The 17,738-nt window shown below is 38.9% G+C and overlaps 1 protein-coding gene across 2 annotated transcripts in view; it reads right to left on the bottom strand.

Annotated features, from left to right (window-relative positions):
• Nucleotides 1-17,738, bottom strand: part of ACVR1 (activin A receptor type 1) — an 84,234-nt gene that overhangs the window by 63,022 nt on the left and 3,474 nt on the right. For both annotated transcript variants that reach the window (XM_054257610.2, XM_054257609.2), the window contains exon 2: nucleotides 1,944-2,017. In XM_054257610.2, the coding sequence (XP_054113585.1) occupies nucleotides 1,944-2,010 (67 nt within the window). In that variant the 5' untranslated portion in view covers nucleotides 2,011-2,017. The remainder of the gene's footprint in view (nucleotides 1-1,943; nucleotides 2,018-17,738) is intronic.

The following is a 17,738-nucleotide window of genomic DNA, read 5'->3' as shown; positions in this document are numbered from 1 at the left end:
AATAAAGTGGGTACTGCTCAATGCACGATAAAGTAGAGTTTAGACTTTCTGTATCTAGAAAAATATATACCAACATATTAAAACAATTACATGTAAGTGAAGGGAATTATGAGTAACTTTTACTACCTTTCTCTCTTGATTATCTATTTTGTCATTTTCAAGAAGGGCAGGACCATCCCTGAGCAACTTTTTGGAAATGAGGGGATGAGACAGTGAGTAATGAAAGTAAGTAACCAAGGGTCAGAGACGCCAAAGGCCCTGAAATGCCTGGGTGGTGTCATACAACTAAGAATCAGCCTTTTATGGCCTGAATGTTTGTGTCACCCCAAAATTCATGCCAGTATCATAACTCTCAAGGTTAGGGTATTAGGAAGAAGGGCCTTTTGGGGTAACTAGATCATGAGGGCAGACCCTTCATGATTGCGACTTGTGCTGTTATAAAACAGATCCCAGAGAGCTACCCAGCCCCTTCCACCATGAGACAACACAGAGAAGCCACAGTCTATGAGGAATGAACCCTCACCAGAGACTGAATCTGCCAGCACCTTGAACTCCAACTTCCCAGCCTCCAGAACTATGAGAAATAAATGTTTAGTTTTTGATCCACCCAGTTTCTGGTACTTTTTGTTATGCCATCCCAAACAGGCCAACACATAGCCTTTGCCCCACAAGTATCAACTCTCCCACTGAGCATTCATTTTCATGAATAATCTTTGTAGAACTGAAACCAGTACCTAATTCTGTCATACATGTATTATTGTGTTTTTATGTATACTAAATATTCCACAAACATAACTACTATATAAATCAAGGGCCAATGTTTTTTTTTTAATTCTACCAAAATTTGTTCATCAATTCAGAATATTCAATCACTGAAGGTAAGAGACCATGTGTGACAACTAAGCCACCAATCCAACACACCAATACCAATCTGTTTTCAAAGATGCTGACGATTATTACCTATAGAGGTGCAAGCATGTACCACTTCATCATGTCTTCTTATAGACTCATGCCCAACTATACTGTAATATATACATAGGGGCTGGTTTTGTTTTTGTTTTTGTTTTTTTGAGTCTTCCTCTGTTGCCCAGGCTGGAGTGCAGTGGTACAATCTCAGCTCACTGCAACCTCCACCTCTCAGGTTCAAGCGATTCTCCCACCTCAGCCTCCCAAGTTTCTGGGATTACAGGTCCACACAACTATGGCCAGCTAATTTTCATATTTTTAGGACAGATGGAGTTTCACCATGTTGGCCATGTTGTTCTCAAACTCTTGACCTCAAGTGATTTGCCTGCCTCAGCCTCCCAAAGTGCTGGGATTACAGACACAAGCCACTGCACCTGGCCTCACATTTGTTTAAACAAATGTTTTATTGTTAATTACAGAATTTTCACTTATTTATCCCTTATATTTATTATTTGTTTATTTATTTATTTTTGAGACAGAGACTTGCTCTGTCACCCAGGCTGGAGTGCAATGGCATGATCTTGGCTCACTGCAACCTTCATCTCCTGGGTTCAAGCAATTCTCCTGCCTCAGCCTCCCAAGTAGCTGGGATTACAGGTGCCCGCCACCACACCCGGCTAATTATTATATTTTAGTGGAGATGGGGTTTCATCATATTGTCCAGGCTAGTCTCAAACTCCTGACCTCAGGTGATCCACCTGCCTTGACCTCCCAAAGTGCTGGGACTACAGGTGTGAGTCACCGTGCCTGGACCTATATTTATTTTACGTAGAAAGTTATATTTAATTTTTAAAAAATAGGTGTCTATAAAAATTCAGATATAATGTATATAAGAATTTTACTTCAAAATAGTCAATAATCACCAAATATTTATTATAAAAAGTGTGTTAAATTTGATAGGATTAAGAAGTAGTTTACAGTAGTCAAAAAAATCACAGAATACTTATCTTAACCCAAAAAGATGGTAAGTCACTTACCTTCCATACTAGGGGAGGGGAAAGCAATCATTATAAGCACAGGAAGAATCATCACTCCATCTATCATTGTACAACTGTGGAGGGAAAAGAAGAGATGTAAGTAAAACACAAACATCTAACTGCAGGATGACAAATTAAGCATACCACCTTCAAACTGCACTCAAGGCCCTTCTTACTAATCACCCTCAGATATATTGCCTTATTTCTTACAACATTTAAACATATACCTTTTATGTGGACCTAAACATATCACCTTAAAGAGTCAGTCATATTCACTTCCAACTAGTAGTCACTCCAGGGGTACTTTCTCAAAGTTTACTCTCTTATAAAGAACTCAATAAGAAAACTAAAAATTTTCAGCTACAAAGTGAGGCAGTCCCAAAAGATTTTAGGTTTCAATTTTATCTTACCCCATTGAATGCACAATTGGCACTAGATTAAATACCCTGAGAAGCATAAATAGACTATTTTTAAATGACATTAAGATTAAGCGACTGAATAATTCAAGTCAAATTATTATGCTAGAGCCTTACTTCTCCTTTAAAAGGACTAGGGGTGGAGCAACCTCCATCAACATACAGACCTAAAGCAAAGAAAACAACAACAACAAAAACCCCATCTAAGGCAAAGCAATGCACTTCTGCATTAAAGAAACTTAACAAGGATAGATAATAACTAAAATCATGTAAAAATTTTTGAAAACTTTTCCATTTGAATAATATGAAATATCAGAAATGTGGTGAGAGTTTGGTCAGTTGCAATTTTCTGGATGGCAAAATAAAGGAAAAGTTGGTAAAGTTCTTTAATGATAGGTTAGCACTTTCAGAGGCCAAGGTGGGAGGATCAGTTGAGCCCAGGAGTTTGAGACCAGCCTGGGCAACACAGTGAGACCTCATCTCTATTTGTTTTTAATCAGTTAAAAAAAATTTTTTAATCAATTTTTTGGCTGGTGGTCTGTTTACAGACCATACCTCCATCATATCTTACCACCCTTCATTTAAATTTATTTCTCTTTGGTTCCATAATTATATTTCAGTCAATTCCTTTCCTAAAAGCAAGGTAAGGGAAGAGGAAAAGGGAACTTTTATGTACCTTCCTTTTCTATTTTTAAAAGCATATGAAACTTGAGCAAGACCCTACTACTACTGTTGTTTTTATTTCCATGTTCACATAGATCTTTCCTATAGTGGGTCCTCTTGGAGACAAACAAATCCTTCTTCTTGGCCCCTCACAACCAGAATGTGACTCCTCCAACACATCTCTGTACCTTTGGACATGAATATGCTTTTTGCTCCCCTCTGCTTGAACTGCCCTGAGCCCCCTCCTCCACCCCTCTCCTACCCCACTGCTGCCTCCTGTCATACATGATACCAGCTCAAAGGTAAGACCTTTGTGAAACACCTCTCCCTCTGCAGTAATTTCAGCCCCTGGCATGGAATCATAATCATCTGTCTAGGGCAGTCTCCAGCACCGGTTCACTCATCTCCACAACAGGTGTGGGCATCCAAGGACCAAGCAAGAGTCATTCATTGAGTTATGGAATGAAAATATGAAGCTGGTTTTTCATCAGAATGTTTTAATCTAATAAAATAGAAAATAACTTGAGACTTAATCTGGTCTCTATCTCAGTTCTATATGACAGTCTAGTACAGGAGGTATTGTTCAGAAAAACTAGGAGTTACATAATAAAGAGTGGACATTTGTTTATAGAGTACAGTGGTATACTTGTAGTTCTGAAGGTCCGTTTAAGTGGAATTACAGGTTATATTGGCTACTTACAGTGAAAAGAGCCTTCCCAAATGATGAGCGTTCTAAAACCATTAAAGAAACTAGAGATACCATATATTATTAATGCAAGCACCAGAGAAGAGAAAGAAAACGGTGAACTTAAAATCACTCATTTCTATTGGTTCTTCCTTAACCACTTTACTAGAGAAAAGTAGTAATATTCAGTTTAATCTGACATGAAACAGTCTCCCCAAATTCAAAATCTGAAAATATTTGAAAAATGGATTTGCAACCACTGTCATATATAATAAACATTATCGGCCGGCTGTGGTGGCTCACGCCTGTAATCCCAGCACTGTGGGAGGCTGAAGTGGGTGGATCACGAGGTCAGGAGTTCCAGATCAGCCTGACCAACATGGTGAAACCCTGTCTCTACTAAAAACACAAAAATTGGCCAAGCGTGGTGGCACACGCCTGTAGTCCCAGCTACTCAGGAGGCCGAGACAGGAGAATCACTTGAACCTGGGAGGTGGAGGTGGCAGAGAGCCAAGACCGAGCCACTGCACTCCAGTCTGGGCAACAGAGTGAGACTCTGTCTCAAAAAAAAAAAAATATATTATCCAGAGTGGCCTGAGACTTTCACTGATGATAATATGATTCTACTGTCATTAGCAATACCTTAAGTATTTTATTCTTAATTATTTAATTTCTATTTTACCTATGCTTTATAATATGTACTTATTTATTTTATATAAAATGTGTAGCCAATTTACATATTGAGGGTACATCAAAAAAACTTTTTATGGGATATGTCATCACAAACGATTGAACACTGCTGAACTAAATTATTTCTTATCTCAGTCTTTCTGAATTCCCAGTCCTTCATGCATTCAAAAACTACTCAAAAGCCACTGTGCTACATATTAGAAACCTAAAATGACAAATACAAATGTGGCCCTTGCTATCGTGGCACTGACAAAATATGTCTATGGCAGTAATCAAATAATCATCCAAAAGTCTGCATCATTAAAAACTGAATGAAGAGTTGGGAAGAAACAGAACAACTTGAGACCTTCTGGAGGGTGGAGAGGTTCCCTGGGAAGGTAACATCTGAAAAGGAACCAGGAACCAGAAAGATGAGCAGAGGTATGAGGAAAAGGGTGAGTGTGGTGGGGGCTGTGGTGGGAGAGGGTGAACACAGGATACAGATAGGGTAATACTTACGGGAAAAGGCACTTCTGTGGAGGTGCCTGTGGCCAGACCAAGCATGGAGTGTCCTGAGGACTTAAGGCAAACCTCAGGACTGAAAAAACACAAGATTGGCCAGGATACAAAGGGTCTGGAAGAGTTACAAAAAGTTGGAGCACACCCAACAAGGCTAAAGAGGAAGGCAAGGGTCAGAACAGAGGGAAGGCCCTCTAGGCCTTCTACTCACCTATTTTCATTGCCCCCTTGGCTCACACCATCATTCCTTAGTTCCTCAGTCCCCACTATCCATTCTTGTCACCCCCACCAGGCCGCTTTCTGCCTATCTCTGGACGTTTGCACGTGATGCTCCCTTCTTTCAGGGCCCAACCTACTGAATTCCTACTCATCCTATAAGTCTCAGTGGCTTCTCTAAAGGCTATTGCCTTCTAGAAGCCTGCCTAAACACTTAAATACTCTGTGCTCATTCTCATAGACCACTTTAAGTTTCACTCATAGAAATCATCCTAATTAATCATTGTGCCTTCATACCTGTGTGTGCTTTTGAACACCTGTCTCTCTCACTAGACTCTAAATTCCACAGGCACAAAATCTATAGTCCATCTTGTGCATCGTTGCCAGAGCCAAGTAGATGCACATTTAATAACAGTTTAATCAGAATTTTTCCTGAATTAATCAGCTAAATTTAAGATTAAATTCTAAAGAATTAGTAGCACCCCCTCCCCACCACACACACAGAGACCTGCAAAGGAATGGCAAGATTAAGAGATTTATCATCTCTATAACTTTAATCTGTAGAATTTAGCTCAAGTGATAGAAAAAGCCAACAGTTAATAAGCTTCAAAATCAAGACTCCTTTTACTATTTAAACAAAAAAAAATCTAAGAAACAATCACCCCTGGCATATTTTCCATGTCACAAAGCCAGCAAAAGCCTACGTCCTAAATACCTATTAACAGATTATCACTGTGTGAACAAAATTAAAACAATAATTTAGGCTCATAAATAGAAGACAGAAAAAGAATTATAAATTCAGACCCTCAAACAGTAGGGACTAATTCAGTCTCTACTGTTTAAAGACAGCTCAAAATCTGCCAAAAATCTTTGGGAAAAAAGTCAACATTACTTACTGGTTGCCATTTTGTTCAGGGTCTGCAGTGCTTCTCCTGACCAGCTAACTCAGCTATTAAAAACAGTACCCCCGGCCGGGCACGGTGGCTCAAGCCTGTAATCCCAGCACTTTGGGAGGCTGAGGCGGGTGGATCACAAGGTCAACAGATCGAGACCATCCTGGTCAACATGGTGAAACCCCGTCTCTACTAAAAATTACAAAAAATTAGCTGGGCATGGTGGCGCGTGCCTGTAATCCCAGCTACTCGGGAGGCTGAGGCAGGAGAATTGCCTGAACCCAGGAGGCGGAGGTTGCGGTGAGCCGAGATTGCGCCATTGCACTCCAGCCTGGGTAAACAAGAGCGAAAACTCCGTCTCAAAAAAAAAAAAAAAAAAAACAGTACCCCCAAAAGGAAAGGAAAAAGGCATGCAGAAAAGGGAACGTTCTGCTATCTCCTGACCATATTTCAATTATAAGAAACAGCAATATGCTAAAATCTCACCCTGAAGTCCCAAGGATCTATTTTTAATTTTAAAATACACTAAAAAGAAAATATCATTTTTTTAAAAGTAAAATTTCAACTTTCCTGCTCTCAAATATTTTTGGCTAAGGAGTTTTCATATGTAAGCTGGAAAGAAAGAGAGACTAGTAGTTGAAAATGGGAGTGGCAATAATTCAATAGTTCTGGGATTGCCTTACTCCAGTATTTTCTAAACTTTTTGACCTCAGAATTTCTTTAAACTGTTGAACATTACTGAGAAGTTTGTGTATGCAGGCTACATCTCTTTATATTTATAGTGTTAAAAATTTAAACAGAATTTTTAGAATATTCTATTCATAATAACAACTAACGTACTACCTTTTTTTTTTATTTTAGAAGAGCTATGACGTATTTTTTAAAAACATGTAGTAAGAAAAGTGGCATTGTTTTCCCACTTTTTAAAAAATCTCTGTTTAACTTAATAAAAGACAGCTGGATTCTCACATATGATCTATATTCATTCTGTTACCGGCTGCAGTATATATAGGAAATCCAGTATCACATATATCATTGGAAGAAGAAGGACCTTGTGAAACCCCTGAGAAAGTCTCAGGCGCCTTAAGACTTCTTGGACAACACTCTGAGTAACTGCGTTAGTCCGGAAATGCTCAGTCTATGTAATATATCAGATAACCAGATGGTACCAGATATTTTAGACTAAGCACTAACCGGACACCTGACAAAAATGACACCGTTCTACAGTTTTAGAAAGCTCACTAACCTCTCTAACGTCACAGAAGTCAGCAAGTCTAACAGTCAAGGAAGAAAGCATTATTTTCTTTTAATGTTGGAATAATATTTTATGTATGCACCTAAATATTTTTGAAATGAGTTATAAACTTGCATGAAGGTACTCACAACTGCTTATCTTGTTTGGGTTCAACAAAATCCTTGTGCAAGGCTGCAATGCCAAAATCTCTAACTGAAAAATCACAGGCTACTGGGGACTGCAAAATATTATCTGAAGGGTTCAGAGTATGAATCTCTGCCTCTTGTATACATGCATCTCCCTTCTGTTCTTGGATAAGATCCTATATCCCTGGTAACTGATCTTAATATTTCAGACACAAGAAAAATCGCTATTCAGAAAATGGTTAGAGACCTCCTGTCTTAACTAAGGTACTCTCTTTAAATCAATACTGTCTCTTACAATGTCTCAGGCCTACCTTCTTAGAAGACAGAACATTCCCATGATATTTTACTAAAAACAGACACATCACCAGGGCAGTACAGAACAACTTTCCAAATCCCATGGTACTTTTCAAATTCCACTTATAGATCAGACTGCATGTAGTTAAGGAGCTAGCGTTTAGCTCAATTTCTAATGTGTGTGGGCTTGAGACCAAGTCTGGCACTTTTTTTGTTCACCACAATTTTACAGCTGGATAAAGCTACAGATACCCCACAATGTACTACCCCAAAAATTATTCTGATATTGGTCACAGAATAACTGAGAATATAATATACTTCTATATACAACTTTCAGAAACCATATTAGGCAATCTAATTCTAATCTATAATACAGCAATAAAGAATGTTTCTGAAAACTTATGAGTTGCATATACTTCATTATCTATAATATTGAAGATGATGGGAAAGTTAGAAGATGAACCCTAAAATTCTTTCCCACTGGAAAATTTGACAAAATGTTAATTTATCTTGCCTGGTGGCCTAACCTCATTCTTCAGTACATACTTTACTGAGTACCTATTCATTCAATAAGGACATTCTTGATACTCTTCTCAATTCAATTTCTAACAATCTTTGAATTAGAAAGAATCTTGGGGGCTGGGTGCAGTGGCTCACGCCTGCAATCCCAGCACTTTGGGAGGCAGACCACCTGAGGTCAGGAGTTCAAGATCAGCCTGGCTAACATGGTGAAACCCCATTTGTACTAAAAATAAAAAAATTAGCGGGGCATAGTGGGGCATGCCTGTAATTCGAGCTACTCAGGAGGCTGAGGCAGGAGAATTGCTTGAACCCAGGAGGCGGAGGTTGCAGTGAGTTGAGATTGCACCACTGCACTCCAGCTTAGGCAACAAGAGCGAAACTCTGTCTCAAAAAAAATAAAAGAAAGAAGTAAGAATCTTGGAAGACAGGCCATACAATCACCCACCCCTATTTTGAATGACTTTTACATCATCGACGTGAAGACATTTTCTAACCTATGCTTGCTCATCATTGGTAAGGGCTCTCACTACAATTCCAGGACAGTTTTTTTCTTTATATATATTTATGTATTCTGTTCGATGCCGTCCATAAGGGAAAAATAATTCTCTTTAATATAAAAGGCAGAGGCAAAGGCAGAAAAATAATTTGTGGAATCCTGCTTTCTCTTAGTCATCTACGAAGGTCGAAGAAACTTGCCTAAGGACACAGGTCAAAAAGGCCTTAATCAACCACCACTCTATACAACTTTCACTTAACTAGCCAGCCACAGTTTAGCAATCTTGTTCTGTCATCCATAACAGTTTTTGTTTGCTTGTTTGTTTGGTACTTTTTGAGACAGGATCTTGTTCCATGGCCCAGGCTGGAGTGCAATGGCATGACCTCGGCTTACTGCAGCCTCAAACTCCTGGGCTCAAATGATCCTACTGCCTCAGCCCCTCAAGTAGCAGGGACTACAGGCACATGCCACCATGTCTGACTAATTCTTTCCATATTTTCTGGGAGAGGTGGGGTTTTGCCATTTTCCCAGGCTGGTCTCAAACCCCTGGGTTCAATTAATCCACCTGTCTCAGCCTCCCAAAGTGCTGGGATTACAGGTGTGAGCCACCACACTCTGCCACCCTTAACATGTTATCAAGCCTCAATTCTTCTGAACTTCAACAATCTTGATTTTCCTCTTAAACAACATTTACTCATGATTATTTAGTACACCATTCAATCATGCCTTTTTTCCATTTCTCTAACCTTAAACAATTTCATATTTCTCTGTGACCTCCAATTATCTCCTCTCTCCCTCTGCCCCTAGGAAAAAAAAACCAAGCCTCTTTGATAATGCATCATTGGTTTCTAGTTCACATCTTCCATCCCTACTCTTTGGTTCTCTCGTAAACTCACCCCCCAAATTAGAAACAGAAAGGCACGTGTTGGGGCAGAGTTAGGCCTGGCAAGTCAAATTCTAGACATGAAACTTGCAAGGAAAATAGACTTATATCAACCACCACAAGCAGAGCCAATATCAGCCACTGTAGCTGATTAGATAATACAAGAACGGTCATATCTTTTCTATACTCGAAAGGCAATGAGCTAATCCAAAGGCAGCTTGTGCCAAACTACCTGGGCCTTTGGGAAGAGTGAAATGAGACATGAGCTATCAGTAATAGCTGCACAGAAAGGTTAAACTGAAGCTATCATACCATATAAGTTAAGTCAGGGTCTTTTCTACGGTTCAAAAATGACCTGTTAAATATTTTTACCACCACACTCTGTCTGAACTGGCAATGTGTAAATTGCCAAGGCTTGGTTTTATATAGACTTCACTGTTGCTGGAGGGTTTCTGGCGGGGTGTTACTTTCAGAATATTAGCATGTAATTTGATCTTTCATGATAGATGAATACAAATAGCTTCTTGGACAAGTCCTATAGAACTGAAAACCAGGCCCTGGATCGGTTTATCCTGTAGTTAGAGGAAATAATTATGGATTATTTCAGGAAAGAATGGGTTTTGACTGAGTTACACTATAAACATTCCAGCTGTAACAGATGGACCCTAGATACGGTTTGGGAAGGAAGGAAGCAAACAATAGGATCTGTAAAATGAAGAAAGATGAAAAAAGATAGGCTTAATTGAAAGAAAGTGAAAGGTTTAGCTTAGGCTACTACATAAGAATCAAAGGCTTCCCAGTAAATTTATTTTAACTGTACACAGAATGAAACTGACTTTGCTACACCCCTGCCAGATACACACAGAATACTTAGGCTAAACTTCTGAGAATCCAGTGTTTTGATCACCTGCTGCATGCCTTACTGGTACCTCAAAACTAGGTTTCATTTCACCAGGCTTGACTACATGAAGACTGTCCATCATTTTCCACTTCATTCCTTTGTTTTGAATAGCCATAGTCTGCCTGCTTTGTTTCAACTGATAGGACTCCAACATCACCCAGCTATTTTGTTACATTCCCCAATGTAGCTCACAGCTCACTCCCTGTCCCTCCTTTGCAAACTGGGACTGGAACAATTTTTTTTTTACCTATTGGCAGGAAAAGCCCCATTATTCCTTCCCATAAAGCTCTTCTAGATGTAACTCTGAAGTTCATTTAAAATCCCACTTCTTCCCAAAGTCCTCAGGTTGACACTATCTCAGCCCTCTGTCTCATTTCTGTGCCTGACCTGAAGTTTCCCCTCTAACCTAACAGTGTAGACCTTTCTATCCCTCCCATGACTAGAAAAATGGTATTAGAAGCACTGCCCATCTGACACAGCTGTCCCAATTCTAAGGCTAACGTGATTAATCTATAATAATTGGGGGAGGGGCACGGTGAGTATAAGATGAAAGGAATGTCAAGGCCAGAAAGATCCCTCTCTCCCTCCCTCCCTCCCTCACTCTCTCTGTCATTAATGACAGGCACTGCAGCAATTTTCTGTGATAGTGAGAAACACCACCTTTTATACACTGGCCTAACCAAAGCCTTCCGTCTCACTCTCACACTCCAAACCCATTCCTGTCTCAGATGTTCTCACCCCACCCCCATTAACTTTATTACCCCATCATATCTTCTTCATGTAACTTAACAACTAGGTGAAATTTGTCATTTACTTATTAGTGTAATTTATTTTTACTGTGTTTCTCCCTCCTCCACATACCAACATGTAAGCAACATGAGAGTAAGAACTCTGCCTGCCTCATGGCTACATCCTCAACCTCGGCACCGACCAGGTGCGCAACATAAATTAAAGCAGATTCATTTTAGCATCTTAGCCTAGGCTACACTTTGGTGTGGCAAGAGGAAGGTGAAGTTTGAGCTTTATACCGCCTAGCAAGGAAATGGGGGGACAGGGGTAGGTTTGTATGTCCTTGATTTAATATAGTAGCAAGCAGATATTTGAGATAAATTAAAAGATATCATTTGTAACTTGGATTCCAGTTTTCATGGGTGTCATCCAAGAGAAGCAGCCAAACAAAAAAGACGACTGGCAGACCTTGGATGTACCAGACAACTCCCTGGTGGACAATATCCCAGTTGGAAAGAACTACTTGGATCTCTAGTTGCAGACACCAGCTGACAGGCCCAGAGCCATCCTTAGTGACCTCTGAGACAGCATCTGCATCTTGAAAATACATCTCCTACAAGTCAGAAATTGATATATTATCTCCCCTGAAGGCTTCTAACAGTTATTGATGCTGTTTGGAAAGCCATGCTTCCATGCCTATTAATAACCTTTAGAAAGAACCCCAAGGAAGCATCAGGAGAAAAACAGATCCAGCTGATGGAAGCCAAAGTTTCGACCAGAGGTTACAGTTAGTAATTAATACATTTTTTTAAAAAAAAAAGGAAAGTTGTAACATTTCTGAATTGGATGTTACCTTTCCAGGAGGCTTAAAACAAAATACTTACCCAATTAATTATAGCAAGAACCCTGGTCTTTTCATAAAGGAACTCTTTGAAAGACCCCTTATCTATTTAAATAGACCAGCAGCAACTAACTCTATCTGCACATCAATTATTCCAGGGAATTTTGTCTACACGGCTGATATCATTAAACCTTTTATAGTTATTTTTATAGTTATTTAAACTTCGTAAAGTTTCTCCAAGTGACACATTAAATAGCAACCAGATCAACCTACTCTAAATAATGGAATCACTAATTAACATTAATCTTGGAAAAGAATTCTCTTAGTGGTCTTTCTCCTCTCCCCTCCCCCGAAGAGAATGTGATTAATGGAATTCTCTTACAATTTAGCTTGAAATATGCTTTTGCCAGTCAAGCAGCTAAAGCAGAATCAGATAATTGTGGTATGACTCAACAAACACACAGCTGTTCATTTAAATATATCCATCAAAAGTATAAATATGATCATGAGAAAGAAAATGAGCCATGTACCAGGGTCAGTGCACAAGTTGAATGGGTTAGCATCCAAGTAACCACAACAGAAACAAGGAGGCAACGGGGATAGGAGGCAGGGAGAGGTTCTGGATGGATACCAGGTGGAGAGAGATCAGAGAACAGATGTAACCAAAAAACCACCCACCTAACCAGAAACACTCACTGACCTAAATAAGAAAACAATGTTAAAAGTAAAAATAAATGCACTCTATGAAGTAGAAAGAATGAAGTCTTAAAAATAGGTGATGTGCCCAAGAATACAAAGGTAGAAAGCCAGTAAGAGTTGAAAATGGTGAATGTAATCTGTTATTAAAAATAAAATGTAGTCAGGCACAGTGATTCATGCTTGTAATCCCAGCAGGAGGATTGCTTGAGCCCAGGAGTTCAAGACCAGCATGAGCAAAATTGTGAGACCCCATCTCTACAAAAAAAAAAAAGAAAGAAAGAAAAAGAAAATTGGCCAGGTATGGTGGTGTGGGCCTGTAGTCCCAGCTGCTCTGGAGGCTGAGGCAACATGATTACTTGAGCCCAGGAGTTAAAGGTGACAGTGAGCTACCATCATGCCACTGCACTCCAGACTAGGTAACAGAGCAAGACCCTAACTCTAAAAAACATGTAAAATTAAAACTAAAAATAAAACAAAACAAAGACCCCAAGGCAGTGGAAAACAGAACAGTATTCTCACCTCAGTCCTTGTCCACAACCTTCAAACACTGTGGTTATGAAATCATTGTGGAAACATGGGAACCCTTCCAATAGTCCAAAAGTATAACGACTGAAAAACACTACTCTGTACCAGGCAACCCCTTTAGGAGGTTCTATATATACAAGACTGCCATTTAACAAAGGTCAAGGAAACAGACAAAAGGGAAAACTGTAAGAACATGATGGCGGCAGGGAGGGGGGTCCCCGTTTCCATTGTGCCAGGCTCCATTCCTTCCTTCCTTCCTTTCTCAAGGATGGGCCAGAACAGTCCAATAAGAATTTGACAAGCAAAGGCACTGAGAAGACTTTGGTGACTCTCCTCCCCTTAATATGTAATTCAAAATGCTAACAAGTAAAAGAAACATCTAATCCATGATGAGTATTTCCAAGCTTTCCCTGAACCATCAAAAATCTCTCTTTCCAAAAAGTAATCTCTCTGGCAATGGAGGGCCTAAGGACATGCATAGTCCAATTACTCAGTTATCCTGCACTGAAAACCATTCACGCCCTTCCCATTTATAGGCAATCTCTCTTATATCATCATAAGCAACAGCTTCAACTACCACCACCTTCTCAGCCCCAAGGTCTCCAGTATCCACCCTCTTCCCCCTTTGACCAAACACTTTCTAGAAGAGCAATCTACATAGGCATCCTCCACACCCTCCAGCCAGTCTTCGGTCCGTAGTGTTCTGCCCTAGACAATCCACTAAAATACCTTTTATTAAGGTTCTACCTCATTTGAGTCCTTATCTTATCCTTCAGATTCACAGGGGATCTTCTTCAAACTATGGATTCCCAAGCCTCACCCACTAGAGGTTGTGGTTGGTGATGGGGCCTAGAAATACCCCCCCCCCGTCCCAGCAAATTGGGTGATGCTGAGAATGATGAGGAGGTCTCACTCCCTGATTGTGTAGGATGTGGTGTTGTGACCACCTTCTTCCCTTGGCTTCTTCCCTAGCTGGGATTTGCAGGCCCCATTCTCTGGTATCTCTGCTTTTTATGCTTTGATCCCTCTCAGTTTCCTTGGGTAGAGGCTTCCTCTTCTGTCACTCATGCCTTAAGTCTTGGTCTAGGCCTGACAGCTCAGCCTTTTCTTTTCACTCAAGTTGTTACAATTTTCTTAGACTCAGGAACCACTGTAGTCACCAGGCTGGACCACCAGGTTGAGAATAAAATCATCCATGCTTTAGGCATTTCCTCCCTCCCTGTCTGTTCCTTCCTTAATGCCCTCCTCCCATATGTTCTTTAATTTTCACTGTTTATAAAATTAATACTTATATTTTATATTACAGATAGTTCAAGTTACATAGAAACAGAAAGCATAATATGCCTTCTTTTAAAACCTTCTAGTTTCAAAAATAAGCAACATTCTACCCCCAGCTTCAAAAATAAGCAGCCTTATTTCCTCCATTCCCATTTTCTTCCTGATGTATTTTAATGAGAATCACATATGTCATACCATTTCACCCACAAATTCTCTGAAAGGACTTTTTCTAAACATAACTAAAACCCAACATCCTCCTTCAAATATCATCTAGGAGCTAATCAGTGTTTAAATCTGCCCAATTTTCAACAACTACAAACACCCTCCAACAACAAAAAACAAAATCAAAAGGAGAATGGAAATAGCATACAAAAAAGAAATTGTTTTCAGTTTTCATAACTAGCAGTATGGTGTTAGCATTGTGGCACTACTGAGAATACTCCGTGTATAATGTAAAAGAAAGCAAATGAGTATCTATGGAGTATTCTATCATCCTCTGCTGTTTTTGAGGACTAGAATTCTGTGTCAAATGAAGGAGATAAAGATGTTTTATATAGAAATGGTTAAGTTAAAACCTTATAAACGAAATTTGAATCATAAGTATCAGAATGAACTCATGAAGTATTTTATAAGTATTTAATTCCTGGTTCTGTCCACTAAGTGGGCCTAGATATAAAGACCCACTCAGTAGCAGTGGGCATCCCTGGTGCCCAGATTGAGGAGTTCATATAATGGATGCCAGTAAAAAAAAAAAAATGAATTAACCATGTGGATGCAATCACCAAAACCTAGCAAATAAGAACGTGGAGGTCAAATTGCCAGGTTCTTCAGCAGAGAAACTATAAGGGAAAGAATGGGCTGAAGGAGGAAACCCCAGTGTTAAGAAATTTACAAGACATAAAAAGATAATGTAACACCAATCTGTAGGTCTGAACACCTGGTTGATGGACCCATAAAGAAAAGCAAAGAGGCAGTTACTATAGTGCATATACTATATAATATATTGTTTCTTGGCCTGCATGGGGAGCACCAGAAATAGTCACCTTTTAATTAACTAAACTACGTACACTTCTTGTGTAAATTTGTGTTTTATTTTATACTTAAAAAGGTAAAAAGAAAGGACAAAAGCTGAATACGTGTTGTTACAAGTATATACACACGTACACATACATACACTAAGCAAGTAACAAGCACTGCATCATATCTATGCAAACAATGAGCCCAGGTTTATATATTACAAATAAGTTTATGCAAAAAACTTCTGAAATATCAACTCTTTCTTATCTTCAACCTGAAGAAATTGTTTTTTACAAGTTTGAAGTTTATTTTGAATAGAATAGTGAAAAAAGTATGTTTTCTGGTCATAATCAGAAATCACGCATTGAAATAAATAACACATCATATAAAGTGATCATTCCTCCCACAAAAGTCAGTAAGTGCCACAGGTCAAAGGATATAGAAAGTCTAGGGTTCAGACCAGTGTTTTTCAAAGGAACTGTGCAACGCTATTGTCAAATAAGAAAAATTAACATTATAAAGATGTGACCCTTCACTAATGAAGTATTTACATTTAACAAAATCCCAATAATAATATGTTTTCTTCATGGAGGGGAGAGGGTGGTAACTAGATATGGTTCTTTTAAAGTTCATATTTTAAACACACACACACACACACACACACACGTATTAAAATTCTGTGAAATAGGACTTAAAATGGGGAGACTTACCCCTATGAAAAAGAAAAAAAAAACTAAGCCTCAAAAGTTCTAACAATGAAATTCTGCTGTATCAGTAGGCAGACAGATTAATGAAACTAAATGGTTAACCCAGAAATAGACCAAAATCTATATAGGAAATAACAGTATAAAAGAAACCAAAGGAGAAAAGTTGGGACTGTTCAGTAAAATTGGAAGGACTAGCCAATATGGCAGAGACTGCTCCTTTTCCACTAAAATTCCTTCTTTTCTTCTTCTTGGGTGCAAGGCGGCCCACACAGACTTCACTTTTCAGTCTCCAATGCAGCTAGACATACCCCTATAATGAAGTTCTCATCACTATAGTTCTCATCTGTAGTGATGTCTGTAGTTTCTGATCACTAGCCCTGGACTTTCTCCTTTGCCCTTCCCATGGTGGGAACCCAGCTGTGGCAGCAACTCAGATATGGCCATGCAGATAATCACAGCAACAATTACTAGAGCCACAAGACAGAAGGAACACAAGCCTCTGACTGATCAGTGGATATGGGCTGTTTCGCTGATCTGTTTTGCTTACACTGGGACTGTTAAGCAAAGAAAAAAAAACAGGTTCTTCAACAGAGAAACTATAAGGGAAAGAATGGGCTGGAGGCGGAAACCCCAGTTTTAAGAGACTTACAAGACAAAGATAATGCAAGACCAATCTGTAGGTCTGAACACTTTGTTGATGGACTCATAAAGAAAGGCAAGGAGGCAATTACTGTAGTGTAATACTATATAATATACTGTTTCTTGGCCTGCAAGAAACTTTTGTGTTCTTTGAACCATAGCATATTTCAGTCCTTCGGTTACAGCAATTCAACCTAATTAACAGAGCATCTAGAGAAGAATTAAGTTGAACTCATACCTAAAATTTCAGATGGATCAAAGGCTTAAATCTAAAAAAAAAGCCCACATGACACTAGAATGAACCAGAAGATAGTAAGTTTTTAAATCTAAAAACGGAAAAAGGTCTTTTAACTATGATACTATGATATTGACCATTTCCTCCAATGTAAGAATATAAGTTCTGCTGTGGAGCAAGAACTGGGGTCTGTTTTGTTTTGTTTAAACTATTTTACAGCCTGGTCCCTAGAACAAGTTCTCATACACAAGAGGCATTTAATAAACAATCTTTGAGTGAATAAATTGGCAATCTTAACTATACAACATTTTTAATAACCTGCACGACAAAATAATAATTATTTCTACACAAATGGCCAACTGAGGAAAATATAAATAGCACATATCACAGGATAAAAAAGGGGGAACCGATAATTTTGATGTGATATTTTGATAATAAAAATCATAACCCAATAGCAAAATAGACAAAGAACACAAACATAGAAAGAAGATAACTAGAAATAAAAGTGGCTTTTAAACTTACGAAAAAATGCTCAATCTCAAACCAACTATGAAAAATGCAAATGAAAGCACATTAAACTGCCATTTT

The sequence above is a fragment of the Callithrix jacchus genome, chromosome 6 (genome assembly GCF_049354715.1).
Source record: "Callithrix jacchus isolate 240 chromosome 6, calJac240_pri, whole genome shotgun sequence".
NCBI classification, from domain to species: domain Eukaryota; kingdom Metazoa; phylum Chordata; class Mammalia; order Primates; family Cebidae; genus Callithrix; species Callithrix jacchus.
The sequence above is the reverse complement of the archived record's forward strand: the minus strand, read 5'-3'. Positions and strand labels throughout refer to the sequence as shown.